The sequence below is a fragment of the Copadichromis virginalis genome, linkage group LG5 (assembly GCF_057382275.1).
Source record: "Copadichromis virginalis isolate Kocher_CV1m ecotype Utaka linkage group LG5, C_Virginalis_male_GT1.1, whole genome shotgun sequence".
NCBI lineage: Eukaryota > Metazoa > Chordata > Actinopteri > Cichliformes > Cichlidae > Copadichromis > Copadichromis virginalis.
This window is the reverse complement of record NC_140622.1, coordinates 30592633-30613122: the sequence shown is the minus strand read 5'-3', so window position 1 is coordinate 30613122 and position 20490 is coordinate 30592633. Positions and strand designations below refer to the sequence as shown.

Genomic DNA, 20490 nt, shown 5'->3' with positions numbered 1-20490 from the left:
TTAGTGGAACGCCATGGAAAGATGTTACAACACATCACCAAAGAGTAGAGTGTACTCCTCCAGGTGGTAACGGAACTAAAAGTCATGTTGGTAACACCACCATCCTCACTATAATCGACTGGTTTTCCAAGGCCGCCCATTTTGTGGCATTGCCTGGATTGCCTACTGCCTTGGGAACCGCCAAACAACTCATCCAACATCTTTTCCAACTGCATGGTGTTCCTCAGGACATCGTCTCGGACAGGGGTCTACAATTCACTTTCCAGTTGTGGAAGGAGTTTTGTTCTGAACTGAGGAGCCAAATCAGTTTGTCCTCTGATTTCCACCCCCAGACTAACAGCCAAGTGGAGAGGGCAAATCAGGAGCTGGAAGCCGTCCTTCGTTGTGTTGCCTTCTCTAACTAGTCCATGTGAAGTGATCAGCTGGCATGGGTCGAATACAGCCATAACTCCATCATGGAGGGTTAGTTGGCTGTGCCTTCCATTCAGTACTATGCACATCGCTCCTGCTGGTTGTAGCGGACCGCAAGGGCAGTTCTCCTCGAGACCATGGAGCGAAATAAGTGGCTGGACGATCACCGTTGTGTGTCGGCGGCGGCCTACCAAAGCAGACAAAAAGTTTGGCTCTTCTCCAGGTAAATTCCTTTGAGAACTGAGTCTAAGAAACTAGCTCCCTGGTTCCTTGGCCCCTTTGAAATCCAATCCATTCATAACCCAGTATCTGTCCTATTAACCATTCCTCGCAACATGAAGGCTGACAAAGTGTTCCATGTTTCTCAGGTGAAACCGGTTTGGACCAGCCTGTTGAGTTGTTTTAGTCCACTTAACTGAAATCAGGTTTGCTTGAGCATCAAGCTCATACTCCCAGCCTGTTTTATTTCGTGTTACTCAACCAGAATTAAGCAACATGGGTGCACCATAAAAACCAAATGTTTAAGTCCAACGGTCAGAAGGTCATCCCATTGTTGTTCAGGGGAGTGATAGAATATGCTTCATTTTTTAAATCCAACTGCTAGGAAGAAGCATACTGCTTTTGAAATTTAATAACCACAATACACAACAGGACACTTATTCATTTATTTTATTTAACTGAAAACAGCATTAAACATAGTGGGCTTTCACTTTTTCATCATATCTTTATAGCTTTATTTACTTGATAAAGCATAATTTTTTTATATATAAATATTTGTTGCTCATTTATCCAGAGAAAGATTAACATCTTATTTTTCTGCAAAATTCAGAGGTGTAATGACTAACCGAGTTGGGCCAACAGCTTCCCTCAGCTTCCAGTTTTTGCACCATGCTAGGCTAAACACATTAGCTATTACAATAGTACTACTACTACTACTGCTACTACTATTGGAATCAGTGAGTGGAATTGGTATTTAGTATTGACAGTACTGTCTATTATTTATATGCTACATCAACTCAAGCAATACTGCTAGCAGTTAAATGATAAAATACATAAAGGTAAAATGTTAGCTAGTGCTACTCTGCTAGCTGGTTGTAGCCTACATGAAAAGAGAAAAACAAATCCCAAAAAAGAGAAATTTAGGATTTGGGTTTTATCTGTAAACTACTGTATGTCAGAGAGATTTTTCTGATATATTTCTGACTTTAATGTCACAAAATCCTATTTCCCGCTCATTGTTTTTAACCTTGAATGGACTTAAAATGCAGTTGCTGAATTTAACACATGGCCAACTAACTTTGCAGCTTTATTGACCTCCAGTAGTGTCCTCTCAGTTTAAACTAAAATTGTCACAAAAAATGTTTACATTTATAAAGTTTTCAAAATATATACGAAAAAGAGGGACTAATTATTAGGAACAGCATAAAGCAGCATTTAGCAGCAGCAGAAACTTAAATTTATAAGAGGTTAAATGATTATTGAGTCTGCAGTTTCTTGAAATCAAACACATTTAACACAACATGGAGAAAGAATAAAAATAACAAAAACATTACATATATAGTATTAGCAGATATTTAAATCAATACTAAAATCGTGATTATGAAAAACTTATTTAACTAAAATCTGCTGTAGATTTTTTTTTTTAATCCAGCTGTTTTTTTTTGTTTTTTGTTTTTTTACATTTTATTGTATTAATCAGTGCTACCTCTTTCCAGCCTTATGCCTGTCCAGTTTTTACAAGGCTTCAGTCCAAAACTAACAGGTAAAGTTAAAACCTGACCTAGTTAGATAAGTTAGTAAGTTAGATAACCCTTTGTTAATTTGGTATTAAGATAAAGTTAAGATCAAATTATTTCAACTGATCATTTTTTTTTTTTTCATTCAACTGCCAAGTTTTCTATAAATTACTGTCAGTTTAGGAAGTTTAAGCTGACTCCCGAAAGGCTGATTCTGTTCATCTGGACTTCAGTGGGAGAAACATTTTGTCACTCATCCAAGTGACTTCTTCTAAGTGCGTTTTCAGTTTCTCCAACTGAAAACACTACATCCAGATGAACAGAAACAACCTTCTGGGATTTATTTACCTGGCTGATTGAGCATGCATCAACACATTTAAAGATGACTGTTAAAGTAGAATATATTAAAAAAAACAAAAAAAAAAACACAGTTCCTTGTTACTTCGTATGAAAAACAAATATCCTTTTTGCACAAAGGTGCAGACTCGTTTTTTCTGAGAAAATAAAACTTTAAGGGGTTCGAACACAGGCAGAAATGACTTTATAACAAAATAATTTTTCAGTGTAAACCTTCAAAAAACAAACTACAACAGTGTCGAGTAGGGCTGCTTCACACTGTTTTCACACACTGTTCTGCCCCTTGACCCTGTTTTAACGCTCCAATAGTTTAATGACTGCAGCAGTCTTACCCCGGCTGAATTACAAGGTCAACAACACAAAACACAAAAAAATATTTTTCAACACAAGCACATATTTTGAAATTATGAATATTTCACCCAGAGGAGAACAGTTTGTGCTAAGAAAAAAATCCAGAGGAATCAACATCCATGATTTCTTGAGACAATTTAAAATAATTACTGACCTCACCAGATGAAGTTTAACTAAAGACACATGACTCAAATCTGCAAAAAACACACCAACAAGTCTCTCATGAAAATGAGTGAGAATACAAAGTTTTCTCAAACAGGACAAGGTGGCATTTTATTTAGTTATTTACTTACTCATGTTAACTTCAACATTCTTCAGTTACTGGGTAGTTTCTTCTTTTTTTGCTGAAATTCAGCTCTGGGTTTTTGTAAGGTTGCAGGCTAAATGCAGAACATCTGTTTCCTGTTACTGTCAGTGCTATAAGTGCCAATACATCAACAAAAGTCAGTTCACATCAATATCACCTGAAGTATTTCAAACTATAGTAAATCTGCTGCTGTGTTTTTGTAGGAAAGAAGATTTGCTAAACTATCAAGTGAACATATGACTTAAAGACTTTTAGCCCCAGTGCGTATTTAAACTATACCATTTTTTTCTTTTATATGAAAACAGATGCACTAATTTTATTGATTTGGTTTTAGATTTGTTGATTTATTTATTTATTTTAAACTTAAAATTGAACACCACATTTTGTAGTGACTCCTACACATGGTGACTCAGTGCTGACAGGGTGTATCCAGGGTTTGCCCGCATTTCCAGCAGCAGTAATGATGAGGATGCCATGCTTGTCCGTCCTTCGCCGTGAGAAAAGACTGGCTGAAAATCAGCTGGAGAAACGGAACAGGAGGGGGGATGAGAATGATGTGAGAGAGGACACAAAAAATAAAAACAAAAATATTATTCTGATAAAACAAATTATATCTGTGGTGTTGCATAGAGTTGGTAGACTCATTTCCATTTTTATGCAGTCATTTATTCTCATCTGGGTTTAAAACTTAGTTCATTATTAAATCCACATAAGAATAAGCTATGTATATACGAAAATACTTTAAAGCTTTGTATTATTATCTACTATAACCTATAACAGGGCCTTTTATTGTTATTTACCATTTAAATAATTTGTAATAAATGTAATAAAAAAGGAGCTAAAACATATTTTTATTATTAACAAAACAGAAGAACTGTATACAGGCTGTCTGAAAAAAGATGCATTTTGAAACTATGACATCACCCATTGTTTTTAAAGTCTAGGCTTCTGTTGTGACTGTTGACATCTAACCTTTTTGAAACGGATGACATGACTGAAACCCCCCCCCCCCAAAGATGCTGCAGACTCATGCATTAGCATCTAGCAGGTCACAAGGGAGGCTGGCACTCAAGCCTGTCTTACTTTATTCTCCTTATCATCACCATTTTAAACAAATGGCCCGGCATACTTTACTAAATTAATATCATGCACGTTTTATGATAGTTTAAAGTAGCACTTCAGTCCATCAGGAAAGTGTTTGCAGTGGTTGTGGATGGATGACACTGCCACATAGAGCTGTCTTTTCATACTCAAATGCAAAGGCATAATAAAAGATGGACTTAGCGAAAAAGCCAAGAGCTTGCATTCTGTGTAATGGCCACCAGGGGGTGTTTGTAAAAAGACTTCTCGTACGATAGAAACCTGTGAGGAAAACAGCCTTTGTCCTGACCTCTGTGAAAGTCCTTCTAATGTGCTAGTGGGCTCAGTAACTCACTTTAGGTCATACTGAATAAAAAAATAAAGTCATTTTGTAAATTTGGTTCATTCTCAGAGTCAGAAAGAGGGATTATAAAGTGCATGCTCAAGCAAAAATCAAAGTTAAAGAGGTTTAAATGTGACAGCAGTTAGTATTTTATGGTAGTTCCTCTCACATGAACACCTTATTTACAGTGTGTGATAAACTAAATTATTGCTATGTGATGACTTAACAGTAGTATATGGTATTGTTTTGTTTCAGATTTTCTGATTTCATGAAGTTCAGACTGCAAACAGATCACCAACACTTACTGATCAGCAATAACTACAGGGAGTGAAGCCTCACCTCGTCGCAGCCCGAGCACCGTGGCCACTGTGTCTGACAATAGTGTCGTCCGCAGAACAGCTTCTGATTGGACCAGAAGTAGACCAGGTCAGCCAACATCTGGCCGCACTCTGAACATACAAAGCACTTGGGATGCCACAGGGCAGCGTGGTAACCTGCACGCTCTGCATATACTGCAGGACTGTCCTTGGTAACTTCACCTTGGCAGCCGGTGCAATGCTAGAGGACAGAAAACTGTGTGAGAGGTCAAGTACGAAATTAGTGAAACAAATGTAGAGTCTCCTGATCCACAAGAACTTTGGTTTAAATCAAAACAGAAAATTCCCTCCACAGGGAATCTAGAAGGATTTCTGGATCCCGATCAGTTTAAAAGATGACATAAATCTCCACCTCACTAATCAACCAATCACATGACTTCCCCAGGTAGAACAGGTAAATATACATCTGATCTCAGTTCTTTGAGCACACATGGTAGATGCAACTTTGGCACGATTTTGCCGTTGCAACACGTGAAAGTAAAAAACAAGCATGCTGTTCTGTTCTCACTGAAATTTGATAGAAAAATAGAAATATTTTCAGTAGAAACACAGAAACAGGTTTTAATTAGAACTAGAGATGGCACGATACCACTTTTTTATGTCCGATACCGATATCATAAATTTGGATATCTGCCGATACCGATATGAATCCGATATAGTGTTTTTTAATCAACAAAACTGTTTTTTTAAATATCTTGCTGCATTTTGTATAAGTTCATACTCAAGTTTAAAACAACAACTACACTAAAGCTATTCTGTTATACCTGTATGCAAAAGAGAATATTTCATAGTTCAGCAATACTGATCAATCTAATAAACTTAAACCTACACCATCCTCCCTATTCTGGTATTTTAAAGAGTACTTAGCATAAATATTAAGCAACCTAACTAATAGGGTTCCAACTCCCAGCAACAACAAAAATAAATAAATAAAAATAGGGAACCACCCCTCACGCGCCACCTCATGATGCTTAATCGACGTAATCAACCTTAATTTGATGCAGTGTGAAAAAAAAATGCACAGAAATCAATTATTTTTCAAGAAATATTAAATAGATTCAACATCTTTCTTCAACAAAATTGCAGACTGCACAGATGGTACCTTCCCAAAGGAAAAAGTACTATAGCTTACTAGGGTATATTAGACTTAATAGTTACTATATACAGTAATTGACTTCTATTCATTTTACATCAAATTAAAACTTTGGGTGTCAGATAATTAATTATTAAAAACAAGACATTTTAAATGAGAATAAGAAAGAAAAGTATGTCTTTGTGCCCCCTTTTCCCTGTTAATGCCCTATTGGCCCCCCTGGCTAAACTTTGCTAGATCCGCCCCTGCACAGTTACCAGCGTCAGCTACGTAGAAAAAGATCCTCGAGTAGAAAGTAATATTAAATACATTCTAACAACAGCTGATCAAGCTTAAACGTGCTGCTGTTGTTCAGCCGCTGGTTTCCTCTTTCTGGTGCAAAGTGGGCCAAAAGCAAACTAGAGACAGGGACTCGCGACAGAAAAGCCGATCAGCTGATCATTGATCAGTTTCATGATTGAAGTAGCAGCAAGAAGAGGCAGTCGCTCCATATATCGCTTGTTAAGCTTAACGCAGGAATGCTTTACAAACATTCAGAGATGGACTTACACACTTGCTTTACTTCTCTCGGGGATAACTTTGTCGGAGATGAAATGCCGGGTAGCTAGCGAAGCTCCACATGCTATCCAGACCACCGACAGGTCCCGCATGCCACAGCCGCTCTATCACGTGATGCATACTGCTCCGACGTGCTAACGTTCTGAGGTGAGTTACGGCGTGTTGCAAGTTTTCTGAGGTGCTTTCGTGATATTTAATGGATCGGATTACATTTTTTATTTTTCCCCGATATCCGATCCAGTAATTTAGGTCAGTATCGGACCGATACCGATACGTAATATCGGATCGGTCCATCTCTAATTAGAACCAGTATTGCAAACAAGACTACAAATCTTTCTTTAGTGAAATAAAGGGAGCAATAGTCGACCAAAGAGTCCCAAAAATAGGCATAACTGGGCAGCGTTGGCAACATTAAGTGTTTCAAGTCAAACTAAAACCACATTTAGTCATCCAATTTTGCAGTTTTTTGTTGTTACAAGAAAGAAGAGCTGGCTGGAGGAACACGGTGAAGTTAGTGTTTGATTGAAAGGGGGCGTGATGCCCCTGTGCTGTTGTTACACCACACTGAAACAAAGCAAACAAACTTGCCCTACATGTCATGAGCAGACAGCATGTTAGCGGTACTGATCGTGAAATAAGACCTGAGAAGTTGGATAAGGAGACTTCAGCAGGCTGTTGTGCAGAGTCTGTCTGTGAGCTCAGTAACACTTTCTGCTCTTACTGTTGTTGTGACTGTATTTGATTGGTTTGATGTGAATTCGATTTCCTATGTACAATTAAAAGGTTGTATCATGAAACAAAAAAACCCCTAATCATTAATCGAAGCTTTCTCTCTTTTCCTTCGTATTGACAGATCTGCAGCTGGTAACAGCTGGTGATTAAAGCATCCAGGGTCATACACCCACTTACATATTCAGTCTTGTTGTTGTATTCTGTCCCATTTGTGGGGGAGGCGACACTGCTGTTAGATGAACCGTGATCCTGATGCTGAGGAGCATCCTTCTTATTGCTGCTGCTGTGTTCCTTCACCTCCTTTGCTGTCCTCTGAATGGCTGCTTCCCTCAAAGCTTCACCCTCACCGGGTAAGGCCACCTCTCCTACTCCCAGCACTTCCTGTTTGTACTGCTTCACAAACAGCAGCATGGAGGAAATCTGCAGGAAGAATGACTCCATCATGAAAGTGATTAGCCAACTTTTAATCTTTTGATTATAGGTGGAATGATTACATACTGCTCAGGTTATTGATAATCATGTGTGTTGAACTAGTCACGGCAGAGTAATTTACCTCCTCCTCACTGGCCAGGCTCTGACACTTCATGGGGTCCTGATCGTAGGCGGGGAGCTGGATGAGGAGCTGCCTGCGTCGCTCCAGCGCTCCAACAGTCCCTGAGACTGGCCTCTGACTCTCTGGGAGGAGCTCCATGTACTGCATGGCCTTCAACAGATGATGCAGTTTTCACAAATTCAATCTCTCGATCTTTTCCCACTGCTGAAACCTGAGCTTATCTAACACATTTTAAGCCGTCATCGGACTCTCCCGATGTCGTCACTGACACATCTGTGGGTTGTCAGATTACTTCACCAGAGTGAAGCAGTGACTAAAAGTGTGGTAGTGGGTTGGAAAATGCAAACAAACAAAAAGTGAGGGATGAACCAAACGAGATGTTCAAGGTTTTTAGAGGCACATCTGGAAAACAGTCCCCCAGTTGGATTTGGATCTGCCTCTACAAGTTCAACCGCAGTAACGTCTGTCATCTTCATAATTATAGGCTGGGAAGCCTGAAACATACTTGAGTCAGGTTTTAATGGGACAGTTCATATTCTTCATACAGGAAGAGCAGCACCAACTGAGGTAAATCTGAACTAAAGTGTCCTGAGTGAATAAATAAAGGAAGAAGTTTGAGTTGTTAACTTGATGATGAAAATAAAATGTAATTTCATGCATGAATTTTTCTTGAGTTTTCAGGGTCCTGGATTGGTGACCCAGTGTTTGTGTTTTTAATTTAAGTTTTACTCTTTGAATTATGGTTTTCTGTCGTATTATATCCATTGTTCCTGGTTTCTAGGGTTCTGTTCTGTTTCTGCACCTTGCCTCGTGTTTCCATGTCTCAGTATCTAGTCTGCATCACCATGAATGTCTTGTGCTTCCTGTTTTATTGTGATAATCCCGTTCAGTGTGTTGAGTGGCATGGATGGCTCAGTAGGTAAAGTGGTTGCCCCATGATTAGAAAGTCGGGGACTCAAATCCACTGAACGGCTACCCTGAAGTACCCCTGAACAAGGTACCGTCCCTACACACTGCTCCCTAGGCGCTCGTGTCTGCCCACTGGGTGAATGGGGCAGCCCATAGGAGTAATTAGTCCCTATGGGGACATACACATTATTATTATTATGAGTTTTGCTTCTCTGTGTCCTGTTATGTCAGATTCGTCCCAGCTGTGTTCCCGATCCTCTCATTGTCCTACTTGTGTATTTAAGCTCTGCGTCTTCCTTGTTCTTTGCTGGTTCATCTGTACGTCTTCCCGTTCTTCATCCCCCTACATTTCATCTGTGGTGTTTCCATGTCTCCGTTTCCTCATTCCCAGTTTCAGGTTTGTTCATATTACTACTACAGCTGTTTGATGGGGTATTTCTTTGGCTATTTGCATTGTCCATTTATTCCAGAGCTGTGCTTGAACAGGTAGCTGGAAGCAATAGCTGTATGCAACAGCTGAGCTAAATAATATCGCTAAAATGGAGCTCTTTACCGTGTTTGTGGTTTTGGTCCTGTTAGGTTATTTTAATGTATCTATCTGAAAAATATCCTGTGGTATCCAAAATCCATCCACTATTTTTAAATGAAAGAATGAAAGAAAAAGAGAATCAGCAGCAGTCTCCTGCACTCCACAGTGAATCCTACCAGTTTCTGGTTGAGGCCGGCAGGAGCCCAGTCATATGTGGTGGTGTTGAAGGTCGGGTCTTTGCGTGACACCACCGGATTGGTGACAATCATTCGGTTTCTCTTGTACATGCGAAGGCCACCACCTCCTTTAATCTTCGCTGTCAAATGGGAGCAGGGCGAGTCTGCGAGCAGGCGTCCTATTCGCTGGTCGTCTTCAAGGTCATTTCCAGGAGCGTGGTCGACCGTGCTGCAGCCACACACTGTGCAGGCTTTTCTGGATAGAAGAAACACCAAAAAGGATAAGCGACAATTTAAATCCGTTCTTGTCATTTTACGTTTTTGTTTTGTTTTTTGGCCAAATATTACTCTCTTTGGCTTGCTCAAATAAAAGCCGTTTGAATGCAAGACAAGAACATTTAACTTGTGTTTTTCCAGCTTGCCTGGTTATTTCTTCCATGTAGTCTGAAAACTTGGGAGTCTGGGCATGTGGTTTGACAGCCTACACCCATCTGGTGTTCAGTCACAAACATATTTAATATTTTTCTTCAAAAGGAATGAATGTGTAAGTAGTGAGGGAGCAGTGGTGAGACCACTAAAATTTTACATTTCCTGTACAGGAAAAAAAATGAATTAAAAAAGGGGGGAACTGTACCTCCAAGTATGTGGCTGAAAACCAGAGCAGCTCTCCTTACATATGAGACAGATTGCTGCACGTCCTCCTCCTCCTGCACCTCCTGCAGTCTGCTTTATAGACATCTAAAGAGAGCACAACACATCACAACAGATAAAGGGCTGCACAATTAAGGCTGCACTTCTAGTCAAAGCATAGCATTACGATCTCGTGAGGTATATCTGTAATTTAAATATACTCATCATGGACATGGATGTCATGGTAATTATGCACATTTAATGATTTCTTTGAACTGTTCTTTCTCTAGGCTGGAATGACTGTACAGCACACACCTTTAATAACTTAAAAAGAAAACAAAAAAAGAACTGAATGCACATGTTTGAAGTTAATTTAGATTTTTTCTAATCTCAATTGAGTCAAAAGTATGTACATAGACTCAAATATCAAATATAACTATGGTTGACCACTTTACCTGGAATAACCGCATTCAGAGTTCATTTAAATATGTTGGTTTCTTGGCATGGACCTGGCTTTAAAAGCATAATCTACAAATTTTCAACAGGGTTAAGTTTTTGGGAAAATCATTAGGCAGAAGAGAACGGATGGATGGATTACTCAATCTATAAAAGGGTTTATGTTTTGAAGGGAGGAAGGTTCAGGGCTGAAGCAATCAGCTTCATGGGCTCATCCGGTTAGAATAAGAAAAGCAGCCATCTAATGCAGAATTATTTTCAGGGTACTCCTTTTATTCTCAAATAAATAAGGCAAAAAAGGAAGGAAACAAAGACACACATGGACTGCCAATGCTGAAAGAAAACAGATTCAAGTTACTCATTACCTTAACATTACATAAAATAAAAACCCAAACAGAACCTCACCTCAGCTGCCGCCCCGTGTGGAAGTGAGGAAAGAGTGAGCCAAAAGTGAATGCAGTCCTTATGTACTGTGTGACATATAATGTGTGACAGGTGAGTGCAATCAAGGACAAGCACCACACCCAATCAAAGGTGAGAGAACTAAACAAGGTGCATCTGGTGAAGTGAGTGGGTGTGCTGGGATGTGCTAAAAGGTGGGTCTCTACAACAGTTTACAAATTAAATGGAAGGATGGATGAACGAGTTTTCTCCCACTAAAGTCTAACGGACACTAAATGACATCGAGGGGAACTATTTTTCAACCACGACTAGAAGTCAATAAAAATCTTCCAGCTGGTGCTGAACAAATTTTGGTTATTAGTCACTTTTAATAGTTTACTTGTCTGAATAACAGTAGGTCCTTGTTTTTTCTTTAATATGTAACACTCACTTTAAACAGATATGCTCATCTATGTACTATAGGGAGTGCAGAATTATTAGGCAAGTTGTATTTTTGAGGAATAAATTTATTATTGAACAACAACCATGTTCTCAATGAACCCAAAAAACTCATTAATATCAAAGCTGAATGTTTTTGGAAGTAGTTTTTAGTTTGTTTTTAGTTTTAGCTATTTTAGGGGGATATCTGTGTGTGCAGGTGACTATTACTGTGCATAATTATTAGGCAACTTAACAAAAAACAAATATATGCCCATTTCAATTATTTATTTTTACCAGTGAAACCAATATAACATCTCCACATTCACAAATATACATTTCTGACATTCAAAAACAAAACAAAAACAAATCAGCGACCAATATAGCCACCTTTCTTTGCAAGGACACTCAAAAGCCTGCCATCCATGGATTCTGTCAGTGTTTTGATCTGTTCACCATCAACATGATGGAGCATTGTCCTGCATGAAAATCATGTTTTTCTTGAAGGATGCAGACTTCTTCCTGTACCACTGCTTGAAGAAGGTGTCTTCCAGAAACTGGCAGTAGGACTGGGAGTTGAGCTTGACTCCATCCTCAACCCGAAAAGGCCCCACAAGCTCATCTTTGATGATACCAGCCCAAACCAGTACTCCACCTCCACCTTGCTGGCGTCTGAGTCGGACTGGAGCTCTCTGCCCTTTACCAATCCAGCCACGGGCCCATCCATCTGGCCCATCAAGACTCACTCTCATTTCATCAGTCCATAAAACCTTAGAAAAACCAGTCTTGAGATATTTCTTGGCCCAGTCTTGACGTTTCAGCTTGTGTGTCTTGTTCAGTGGTGGTCGTCTTTCAGCCTTTCTTACCTTGGCCATGTCTCTGAGTATTGCACACCTTGTGCTTTTGGGCACTCCAGTGATGTTGCAGCTCTGAAATATGGCCAAACTGGTGGCAAGTGGCATCTTGGCAGCTGCACGCTTGACTTTTCTCAGTTCATGGGCAGTTATTTTGCGCCTTGGTTTTTCCACACGCTTCTTGCGACCCTGTTGACTATTTTGAATGAAACGCTTGATTGTTCGATGATCACGCTTCAGAAGCTTTGCAATTTTGAGACTGCTGCATCCCTCTGCAAGATATCTCACTATTTTTGACTTTTCTGAGCCCGTCAAGTCCTTCTTTTGACCCATTTTGCCAAAGGAAAGGACGTTGCCTAATAATTATGCACACCTGATATAGGGTGTTGATGTCATTAGACCACACCCCTTCTCATTACAGAGATGCACATCACCTAATATGCTTAATTGGTAGTAGGCTTTCGAGCCTATACAGCTTGGAGTAAGACAACATGCATGAAGAGGATGATGTGGACAAAATACTCATTTGCCTAATAATTCTGCACTCCCTGTATGTTTGGAAATTAGCCTCGCTTTATACACATTAAGACTTTTTAAGACTTCTACAGCTGCCATCACTATACAAATAAGCTGCACAAATGAATGTAAACCATTGGAAAGCATTGGTATTGTGCCATTGTGTGTTATTCGCCCTGAGTATAACTGGCTTGAAACACAGATAACTCAACCAGCTCTGCAGGTAGTCAGTTTTCCAAATACACATATTTTAATTTGCTGATGGCATTTTTTTTCAATTGTAAGTACATGTCTCATGTGATTCTTCATTTTCTTCTTTACTCTTTTTTTACAATAATGTAAGTGAATGCCTGATTGACAAAATAATCATAACTAGGTTTTTCTGTAATGTTTAGCCCACTTCCTCTGCTAATGAGGACTGTTAGATGTGGAAAGTATGTGAGTCCTGACTGAAGAAAGAAATGCAAACAAAAAGTCCAAGTCATTAGAGACTCGTGTCACGCAGAGAAGACAGACGAGATACGAGGAATTAGACAACATTTCCAGACAGTTTGACTGTTGTGATGATGAGTACGATGATGGTGTGTGAGGAAGCACTGGGCGAGACAGAAGACGTGTTTTGTTTTTTTCCCCAAACATTTCTCAGTGGGTGTGGGAGGAAGAAAAGGGAGTGAACACCACACACACACACACACACAGGATGGATGATCTCATCGTACCACCCAGTGACTTCATCGTCACTGTCCTGACAAACACAGCAGATTCCCCCCTTTGCTGCTCTTTATCCTGTTTACTCTGTTAGCATTGCGTACATTAGTTACAATGAAAACACATTTTTTTGGACTTGTTAAGGTTACTTGATTAGTTTTCTGGAGAAATTTAAAAGAGAACAAAGTTTGTGCGTCTATCATGACTTAAAACAACCACCTGTTATAGTGTGAGTAAACAAGAGGCAACTCACTAACTCGGTTCTCACGAGAATACAGAGAAACGGAGCTGAAGTGTTTCTGGATTCGCAGCTGGGAGGGTGCGGGAATTTGGGGCAAGTTTAGGTGGAGAACTGGCAAATTTAGCCCACTTTGACCAACCTTAGACTATGCGTGGTGACCTTCAGCTGTCCAGGATACAGTTACAGCACCGGGGCTTTGCCTAATGCAAGTATTTTATTCTGGCTTGCCAGAGTATTAAAAGAGCAAACTGTTTTGGCTTTCTGGCTTGTTAGGCATTTAGTTGTTATAGCAAACAGCTAGCTTTTATGTCACTACTGACAGCTAAACAAAGAGCAACATGTGAGTGATGGCAGACTGTTTCTAAAGGCTTTGGCAGGAAATCTGAAGACTGTGCTGCTGAAACAACCTGCTGCTATTTGTCTGGACTGTCCACCTATCCATCTGTCAGCAGGCATTAGCTCTCCCATCCCTCCTAAAAGGCATTCGCTCACGTAACATTGCTGAATACATGCAGAGACACACACATTCGAACAAGATATAGACATACAAACTAAAACCTCTGCTCCATTCAAGTTTTCCAGCCTTTTCTTTTAACCTTGCAGCAAGGTCATTTCTCTGTTTTTACTCCCATCCACACAGCTTAAGTGAGGATACAGGCGTCTTCCAACCAACAAAAAAAAATGCTAAGAAGGAATTTGCCAAACAAAATGAAATTGGGTTAAAAAGTGAAAGATGATGACATTAAAAAGAAAAGAGGTTTCTTTGGGTTTAAATGTAGAAGGACACTTATCGTCTTTAAAAACCTTTGAACATCCATGAATCTCTGAAGCTCTGAGTTTTGGCATTAAAACGTTCATCTAACTCTAGGAAAGAAGGCAAACATGTTAGTAATAACAGGGTTCCTTTTCAGGCAGAGTGATGAATCTGATGCCACCAGCGAGGTGTAAAGACAGAGACGGAGAGTGTGTTTAAGTGTGTTTGACTGTGAAGCGACTGGTGATTGGTGCGTGTTGAAAAGGTCACAGCTGAAATAGAAACAGCTGAAGAAGAAAAAGACTTCATTAAATCCCCTTGGAGTACACTGACTGGCTCACTGTGTTTATTGTTGAGTAATGAGTGAACATCAGTCACCAGGAGGTCAGAGTGAAGCACCTCACTGAGGTTTGAGGTTTGAGTCGAACGCAGCTTTAATAAAGGGAAATTTCACCAAAGAAGGCAGTGTGATTTCTGTCTTCCTGTAGAAAGCCAGTTTGTCAGATGTTTGTTTGAAGAATTTTTACTAATGAGTCATAGTCAGAGCAGACGTTACTCAAAAGCTCCTTCAAAAAGAAAATAAACAAGCAGATCATGCAGTATTTTTCTTTTTGAATGGAGGTTTTTCTGTACTTCCAGAAATGCCTTTTTATGACTATTACCTTATTTTTAAGATATTTTCTCCACGTGCTTTGGAACAATTGACCGTATATGATCGGATTTGGGGAGTTTCCTTGCCATAGATGCAAAATGTTAATTTGATCATCTCCGAGCCACCTTTTGCCCTCAGATTGCACCTGGATCTTTGGAAAACTTTAGTCTTTGGGATGTTTTTAGTTTTGTTAGTCTTTAAGAAGCAGCTAGACAAGCAAAAGCCCACAAACTGGGAACAGCTTGGAGCACCAGTAAGACAGGAATGGGTGGCCATCAATCAGAATTTAAAAATACAGACTCTTTGCATACATTTGTCTTGTGGAATGCTTATGATTTTTTTCACTACATCATAGAAACATGTAAAAAATATGATGTAAATAAAAACTGAAGTGTATGAAACACAAGAAGTCACACACTTTACATTCAAAGCATGTTTCTTGTCTCACTTCTGTTTGTCCTTCTGTGCAGAATATGATGAGTGATGTGTGAACTGTGCACAGGATTCAACACTGTTTTATCACAGTGACTGAAGCTTCTCAGCACATCCACTGAGAGTAGTTTCTATGAATATACCTGCTCGTGAGTAGTAGAAAGCTTTCTTCTTTTCATTATCTATTGTTACTTTTCAGCTTTTATTTGCTGTTTTGTTAGGTCTTGGAGAACCATATTCAATTTCAAGAATGTTAACTGCACTTAGAGAACATGTCTGGCATTAGGACTTGAAGGCTAATGTCTCACGTTTCATGTAAAAACACCAAGAAACTCGATAATAATACAAAACCGAAGATCATCATAAAAACAACACCAAGTGAGATCCAGTATCACGGGAACTAAGATTCACACTATACTTGAAATAATAAAAGAATCAAAACAGGAAATCTCAAACTCAACTGGTCAAATCATCAAAAACTTCAATAGAACAGCAGCGAAGAGATAAACGAAAATAAACATAATAAACAAAAATCCAAAAGCTGCAGGGAACAAAATCAGGCGCCACGACACACTTCAACAATCTCATGTGCCTTAGAACAAGACAGACCAACAAATCTATCTCAACACAACACACAACACATACAAGCACAGTCTTTATCGGCAAAACAAACAGTACAGTAATTAGAATAAGTTTATTTTTTAACAAACCTCACTCTGCTGCAGGGCAAAGGGATCAAAGTGCAAATTTGAATCTAATAATAAAAGTCCTGATCCATTATAGAGTTAACACAGACCCAGACAATTTCTAACATTCACAATTATTACAGCTGATGACAGGAGGAAGCTGTAGCAACCAGACAAAACTGTTTTGTTTGAGCTACCATGAACCCTTAAATTACCGGCTTATTGAACATGTTATGAATTGTCTTCATTTACTTATATGCATATAAGCATGCATATATGCAGCATACTAACCTTTGTCTCCAGTTAGTTTGGACACCAGTCATACTGACTACATATTTTGGCAGCTTTATTCTTACCTCTGTTCATGACAACAAAAAATACTGAACAGTGTTATAAGCTGAGGAGAAAGCTTCCTTTTTCTGAGGAAAATGTGTGGCCGTTCTATATTTAGGAGTCAGATAAGGCGGGTATGTTGTAGGTGGGTACACTTGGCTGAGCTTCACGAGTAATGTCAAACACGTTGGCTATGTGAAGTGGAAACTACAGGAAATGCTGTGAGATAAGAGGCTGGAGGTCACAGAGGGGCAGCATCTTGACTTTGAATCAGAGCTTTGGCACATGGCATCCTCTGCATTTCCTGCTGCTCTCCATTTAAGACAAAATTGGACAAAAATGCCACGAGTGAGCTGCTGTTTCCAGCTGTGTCACAGTCTCCGGTTACTATTTAAGAGTAAACAGTGGCCTGAAGGAGGAAAAGGCTGGATAGGATAGTGGAGACCACAGGGAACTTTTATTTTTACCTGTAGTATACATATTTAAATCGGTTGCTGTTGGTGACTGTGTTTTGGGGATTTGTATTATTTAGTTTATAGTTTTGCAACATTTCCTGCTTTCAGTCATGAGATTGTGGATTCATCATTTTTATTTTTAAACTTTTACTGCAACAAAAGTGATCATTTTATGGCAACCTTTCTTTTTCTTTGTAACCTCAATATTCATAATATGAAGCTTTTTTGGGGGCGGGGGGGGGGGGGGGGTGGGGGGGGGGGAGTTAACAACATGTAACAAAAGAATAACGAGAGGGGTGCATGTATGGGGGCACACTGCAGGTTATTTCAATGCTGGTGATGGCGGTTTTTCCAGCTCGGGGGTATAAAGACAGGGCTCACGCCACAAACAGGTGACGCTGATCTGTCAGGTTATCATCCTCGGACTGATGTGACCTCTGGACAAACAGCCAGAGGCCGAATTACAGGAGGGATCTGTGGGAAACAAAGTGCCTCCAGCACAGACCCAGCAGGCAGATCAGGACCTCGTGGTCATGGATTACCTTCGCTGACTGAAATAGAAACCTCCAGCTGTTAGACTCAGACTGCAGAGAGATGTGTCCAAACTGACTTTAGCCTACAGCACTTATAAACATGACCAGAACTGATCACAGTGACTAAAGCTTGCAGAAAGCTCGACTCAAGCTGGACTTCTGTTTTTATTTGTTTGGAGGTTCTTCCTCATTGGGTCAGATCAGGACATCGGATGTAATAATGTAATCTGAAATCAGAAATCAAATTGCTGTAAAGTGTGTTAAGTGTGTGTAAGCTCAAAGTGTGTACGTGGCCCATTATTCATTTAAAGTTAGAGGGTGCCATCACTGAGTTCAGCATTACAAAACTGAGTGCAGTGTGGTTGTGTTAGATTCACTAATGCTGCTTTCCAGCTTACTATGATCACAATTACTATTATTACTATGATTACTATTATTAAAATGTTTTCAGCTTCTACAAGAGTCACTTTGCATGACACAGAGCTCAGAATAATCCTTATTTATATCACACTATCTTATTCTCTCTTATTCATTACCTGTCCATCTCCTTTTAAACCATCAAACTCATTTCTCTGTTTTTCTGCATGATAAAGAAACACTGCTGTATTAAATGAAAGAAATCTGCCAGAATTTAATTGCAGTAAATTGTAAGAAATAAATGTGTAAAATTACAGAGAAAGCTCTGGTAGCTCAGACTGTCCTGTAATTATAAGAAACGTCTTAAAAATCAATTGCTTAATTACTCTTGGTGTAGTATGAATGGCAGAGGAGGAGGTTTTTATCAGCAGGAAAAGCTGTAAAACGTATGAAAATACAGTTAAAAGACTAAGTCTATGTCCTCTGTTATATTTTCCAAAGATGTGCTGAATTGGAATGTTTCCTGACTGGATTTTGGCCCCTGGGCCTCATGTTTGACATCCCTATTTTAAAGCAACTTTCTTCTGATTGGTTGCTCCTCAGGTATACCTGAGATGACCATATTAAGGACACCTGTCTTTATCTGATGTCATACAGATCCAAGTCTAGAATGAAACAGTCTGAAGTCTCGGCTTTTGCTCACAGGAATTACTCACACGCACACTGACCTCATTATGTGAAACTTTGTGTTTAATGTGAGCATACACCACTGCAACTGCATATAATCACAGGAAAGAAAGAAAAGCAGGATAGGTTACCTTTAAATGAACATCATACAACTCAGATGACACTTGATTTTCTGTATAGCTAAATAAAATAAAACCTCTCTCAGACAAAAATTCGTGATCTTGAACACTGATGAATGAATGTTGAAGAAATGTGAGATTCTTCTGAGGCTTGAATGTAAAACATCCACACTCATAGCTGACAGAGATTTCAAACCTCTAAATGTCAGGAAAGCTCACTTAGGCACATCACAGAGTTCCTTCTGACCTTACACTGATGTGATGTGCCACACCAGCAAGTGACCCTCTGACCCACTGACCTCCACATCTGGAAATATCTGTGAGCAACAATCTGTACTGATGCAGATGTTTTTACCTTCTCCATGGCTGAGTTCACGTCCATGTAGTCCAACGTCCGTCGGCGAGCTGTCTCCTTGGCTCCTCGACTCCGTCTGCCGCCGCTCTTCCAGAACAATGAGACTTTAAATTCCTCTCCCGTTGACCGCACTTCCTCACTCTCCGCCCACAGTCGGTTCTGCTGCCACTCTGCTCCGCCGGCCCTCCACAGCTCACAGCAATTTAACCGTCCACACCTTCATCAGCCCTCCTTTCTTTGTCCTCTGCTTTTACATTTCTCTCTTCTCTACACTCAGCAAGATTAAAACTGACCTTTCTCCTCTTCAGCTGTAAACTCCTGCTTTTACTTTTCCATTCAGCGTATTCCCCCCACTCTTCCCTCCTGATCTGTGTGGTTGCCAGCTCTGCTTCTCCACCCTCTGCAACATAAACTGAGCAGGTTTCTTCACCTCTTGATTTTGTTACAACACGCAAGGTGGGAAACTGGGTTGTTTTTTGTTTGTTTTTTCCTGCAAAATTTCTAATCTTCCAGTTTTACAGTCTGCTAAGTGGGGAATTCACACTGCTGTGCTAAATTTTGCAGGCACTTGCAGTGTTGACTGTTCCAACCACAGCTGCATTGTCCCTAATCACAGCTGCTCTCTGCTGCAGAACAGCACACTGTTGGGACTAACTGGATCAGTGAGGCCTGACTGAACTGTTTGTGTTTTTAATCTCAGACAAAGACTGAGAGGGAGTCCCTGCTCACACTCCTCCAGCCAATCAGAGTCACCCTGTAAAACTTCTCAGCCAGTAGGAATGGCTGAATTTCCTCCTCCTCCTCCTCCTTTTCTGCATTTTCAGTGTGGCTCAGAAAAGCTTAGACCAAGGCATGAGCAACACACCTCAGGTTTGCAGGTCCAGACGAGGCCTAGTGGTGACTAACACGGCATGGCCGTGTTTTTGTTATGGCTTTGATTTCTTCAGGATTGGTCTTAGCGGGCTGTTGAAGGTCCTGTGAGTGTAGAACAACGGCTTCATAGCTGAAATGTTCTGGCGATCCCTCTGACTGTTGATGATCGTTTTCTCTCTCATCTTGTGCTTTTATTTTGTAGCTATCTGTGTCTATCAGAAATAGCTACAAAATAAAAGTCTATCTCTGCAGCTACACCTTCTTGTCTCTTTCTATGGCTTAAAGCACACAGCTTTGAATGAGCAAACTAACATTCAAATCAAGCTGATATGTTGGCCTGGTCTGAGCTCTTCAGTCTGCACATGTTAGTAACCCACCCTTTTTGACAGTAAAGTCATTCACTTGTTTAAATTTAAAAACCCAACGCCATTGCAGATAGGCCATTATCACACCTGTTTTGGTACTAAAGGGATATGTTTAGATCCTTTGAGGCACTTTATGTCTGTAATTGATTATGA

At 39.9% G+C, this 20490-nt stretch overlaps 1 protein-coding gene across 1 annotated transcript; it reads right to left on the bottom strand.

The window, feature by feature from the left end:
- Nucleotides 1-1062: 1062 nt before the first annotated feature.
- Nucleotides 1063-19729, bottom strand: lmcd1 (LIM and cysteine-rich domains 1). Its single transcript, XM_085457280.1, has 7 exons — nt 19100-19729; nt 10147-10250; nt 9513-9768; nt 7899-8048; nt 7523-7765; nt 4925-5143; nt 1063-3682 (listed from the first exon to the last, which is right to left on the bottom strand). Exons 1-7 carry the CDS (start codon nt 19124-19126, stop codon nt 3572-3574), a joined length of 1110 nt encoding a protein of 369 aa, XP_085313406.1. The 5' UTR covers nt 19127-19729; the 3' UTR covers nt 1063-3571.
- Nucleotides 19730-20490: the final 761 nt, after the last annotated feature.

Coding starts and splice junctions, on each gene's coding strand:
- lmcd1 (XM_085457280.1), bottom strand. CDS start 19,126: ATGGACGTGAACTCAGCCATGGAGAAG. Junction 10,251..19,099: donor TGAACTCAGCCATGGAGAAG/GTAAAAACATCT, acceptor TGCTCTCTTTAG/ATGTCTATAAAGCAGACTGC. Junction 7,766..7,898: donor GCCTGGCCAGTGAGGAGGAG/GTAAATTACTCT, acceptor TTCTTCCTGCAG/ATTTCCTCCATGCTGCTGTT.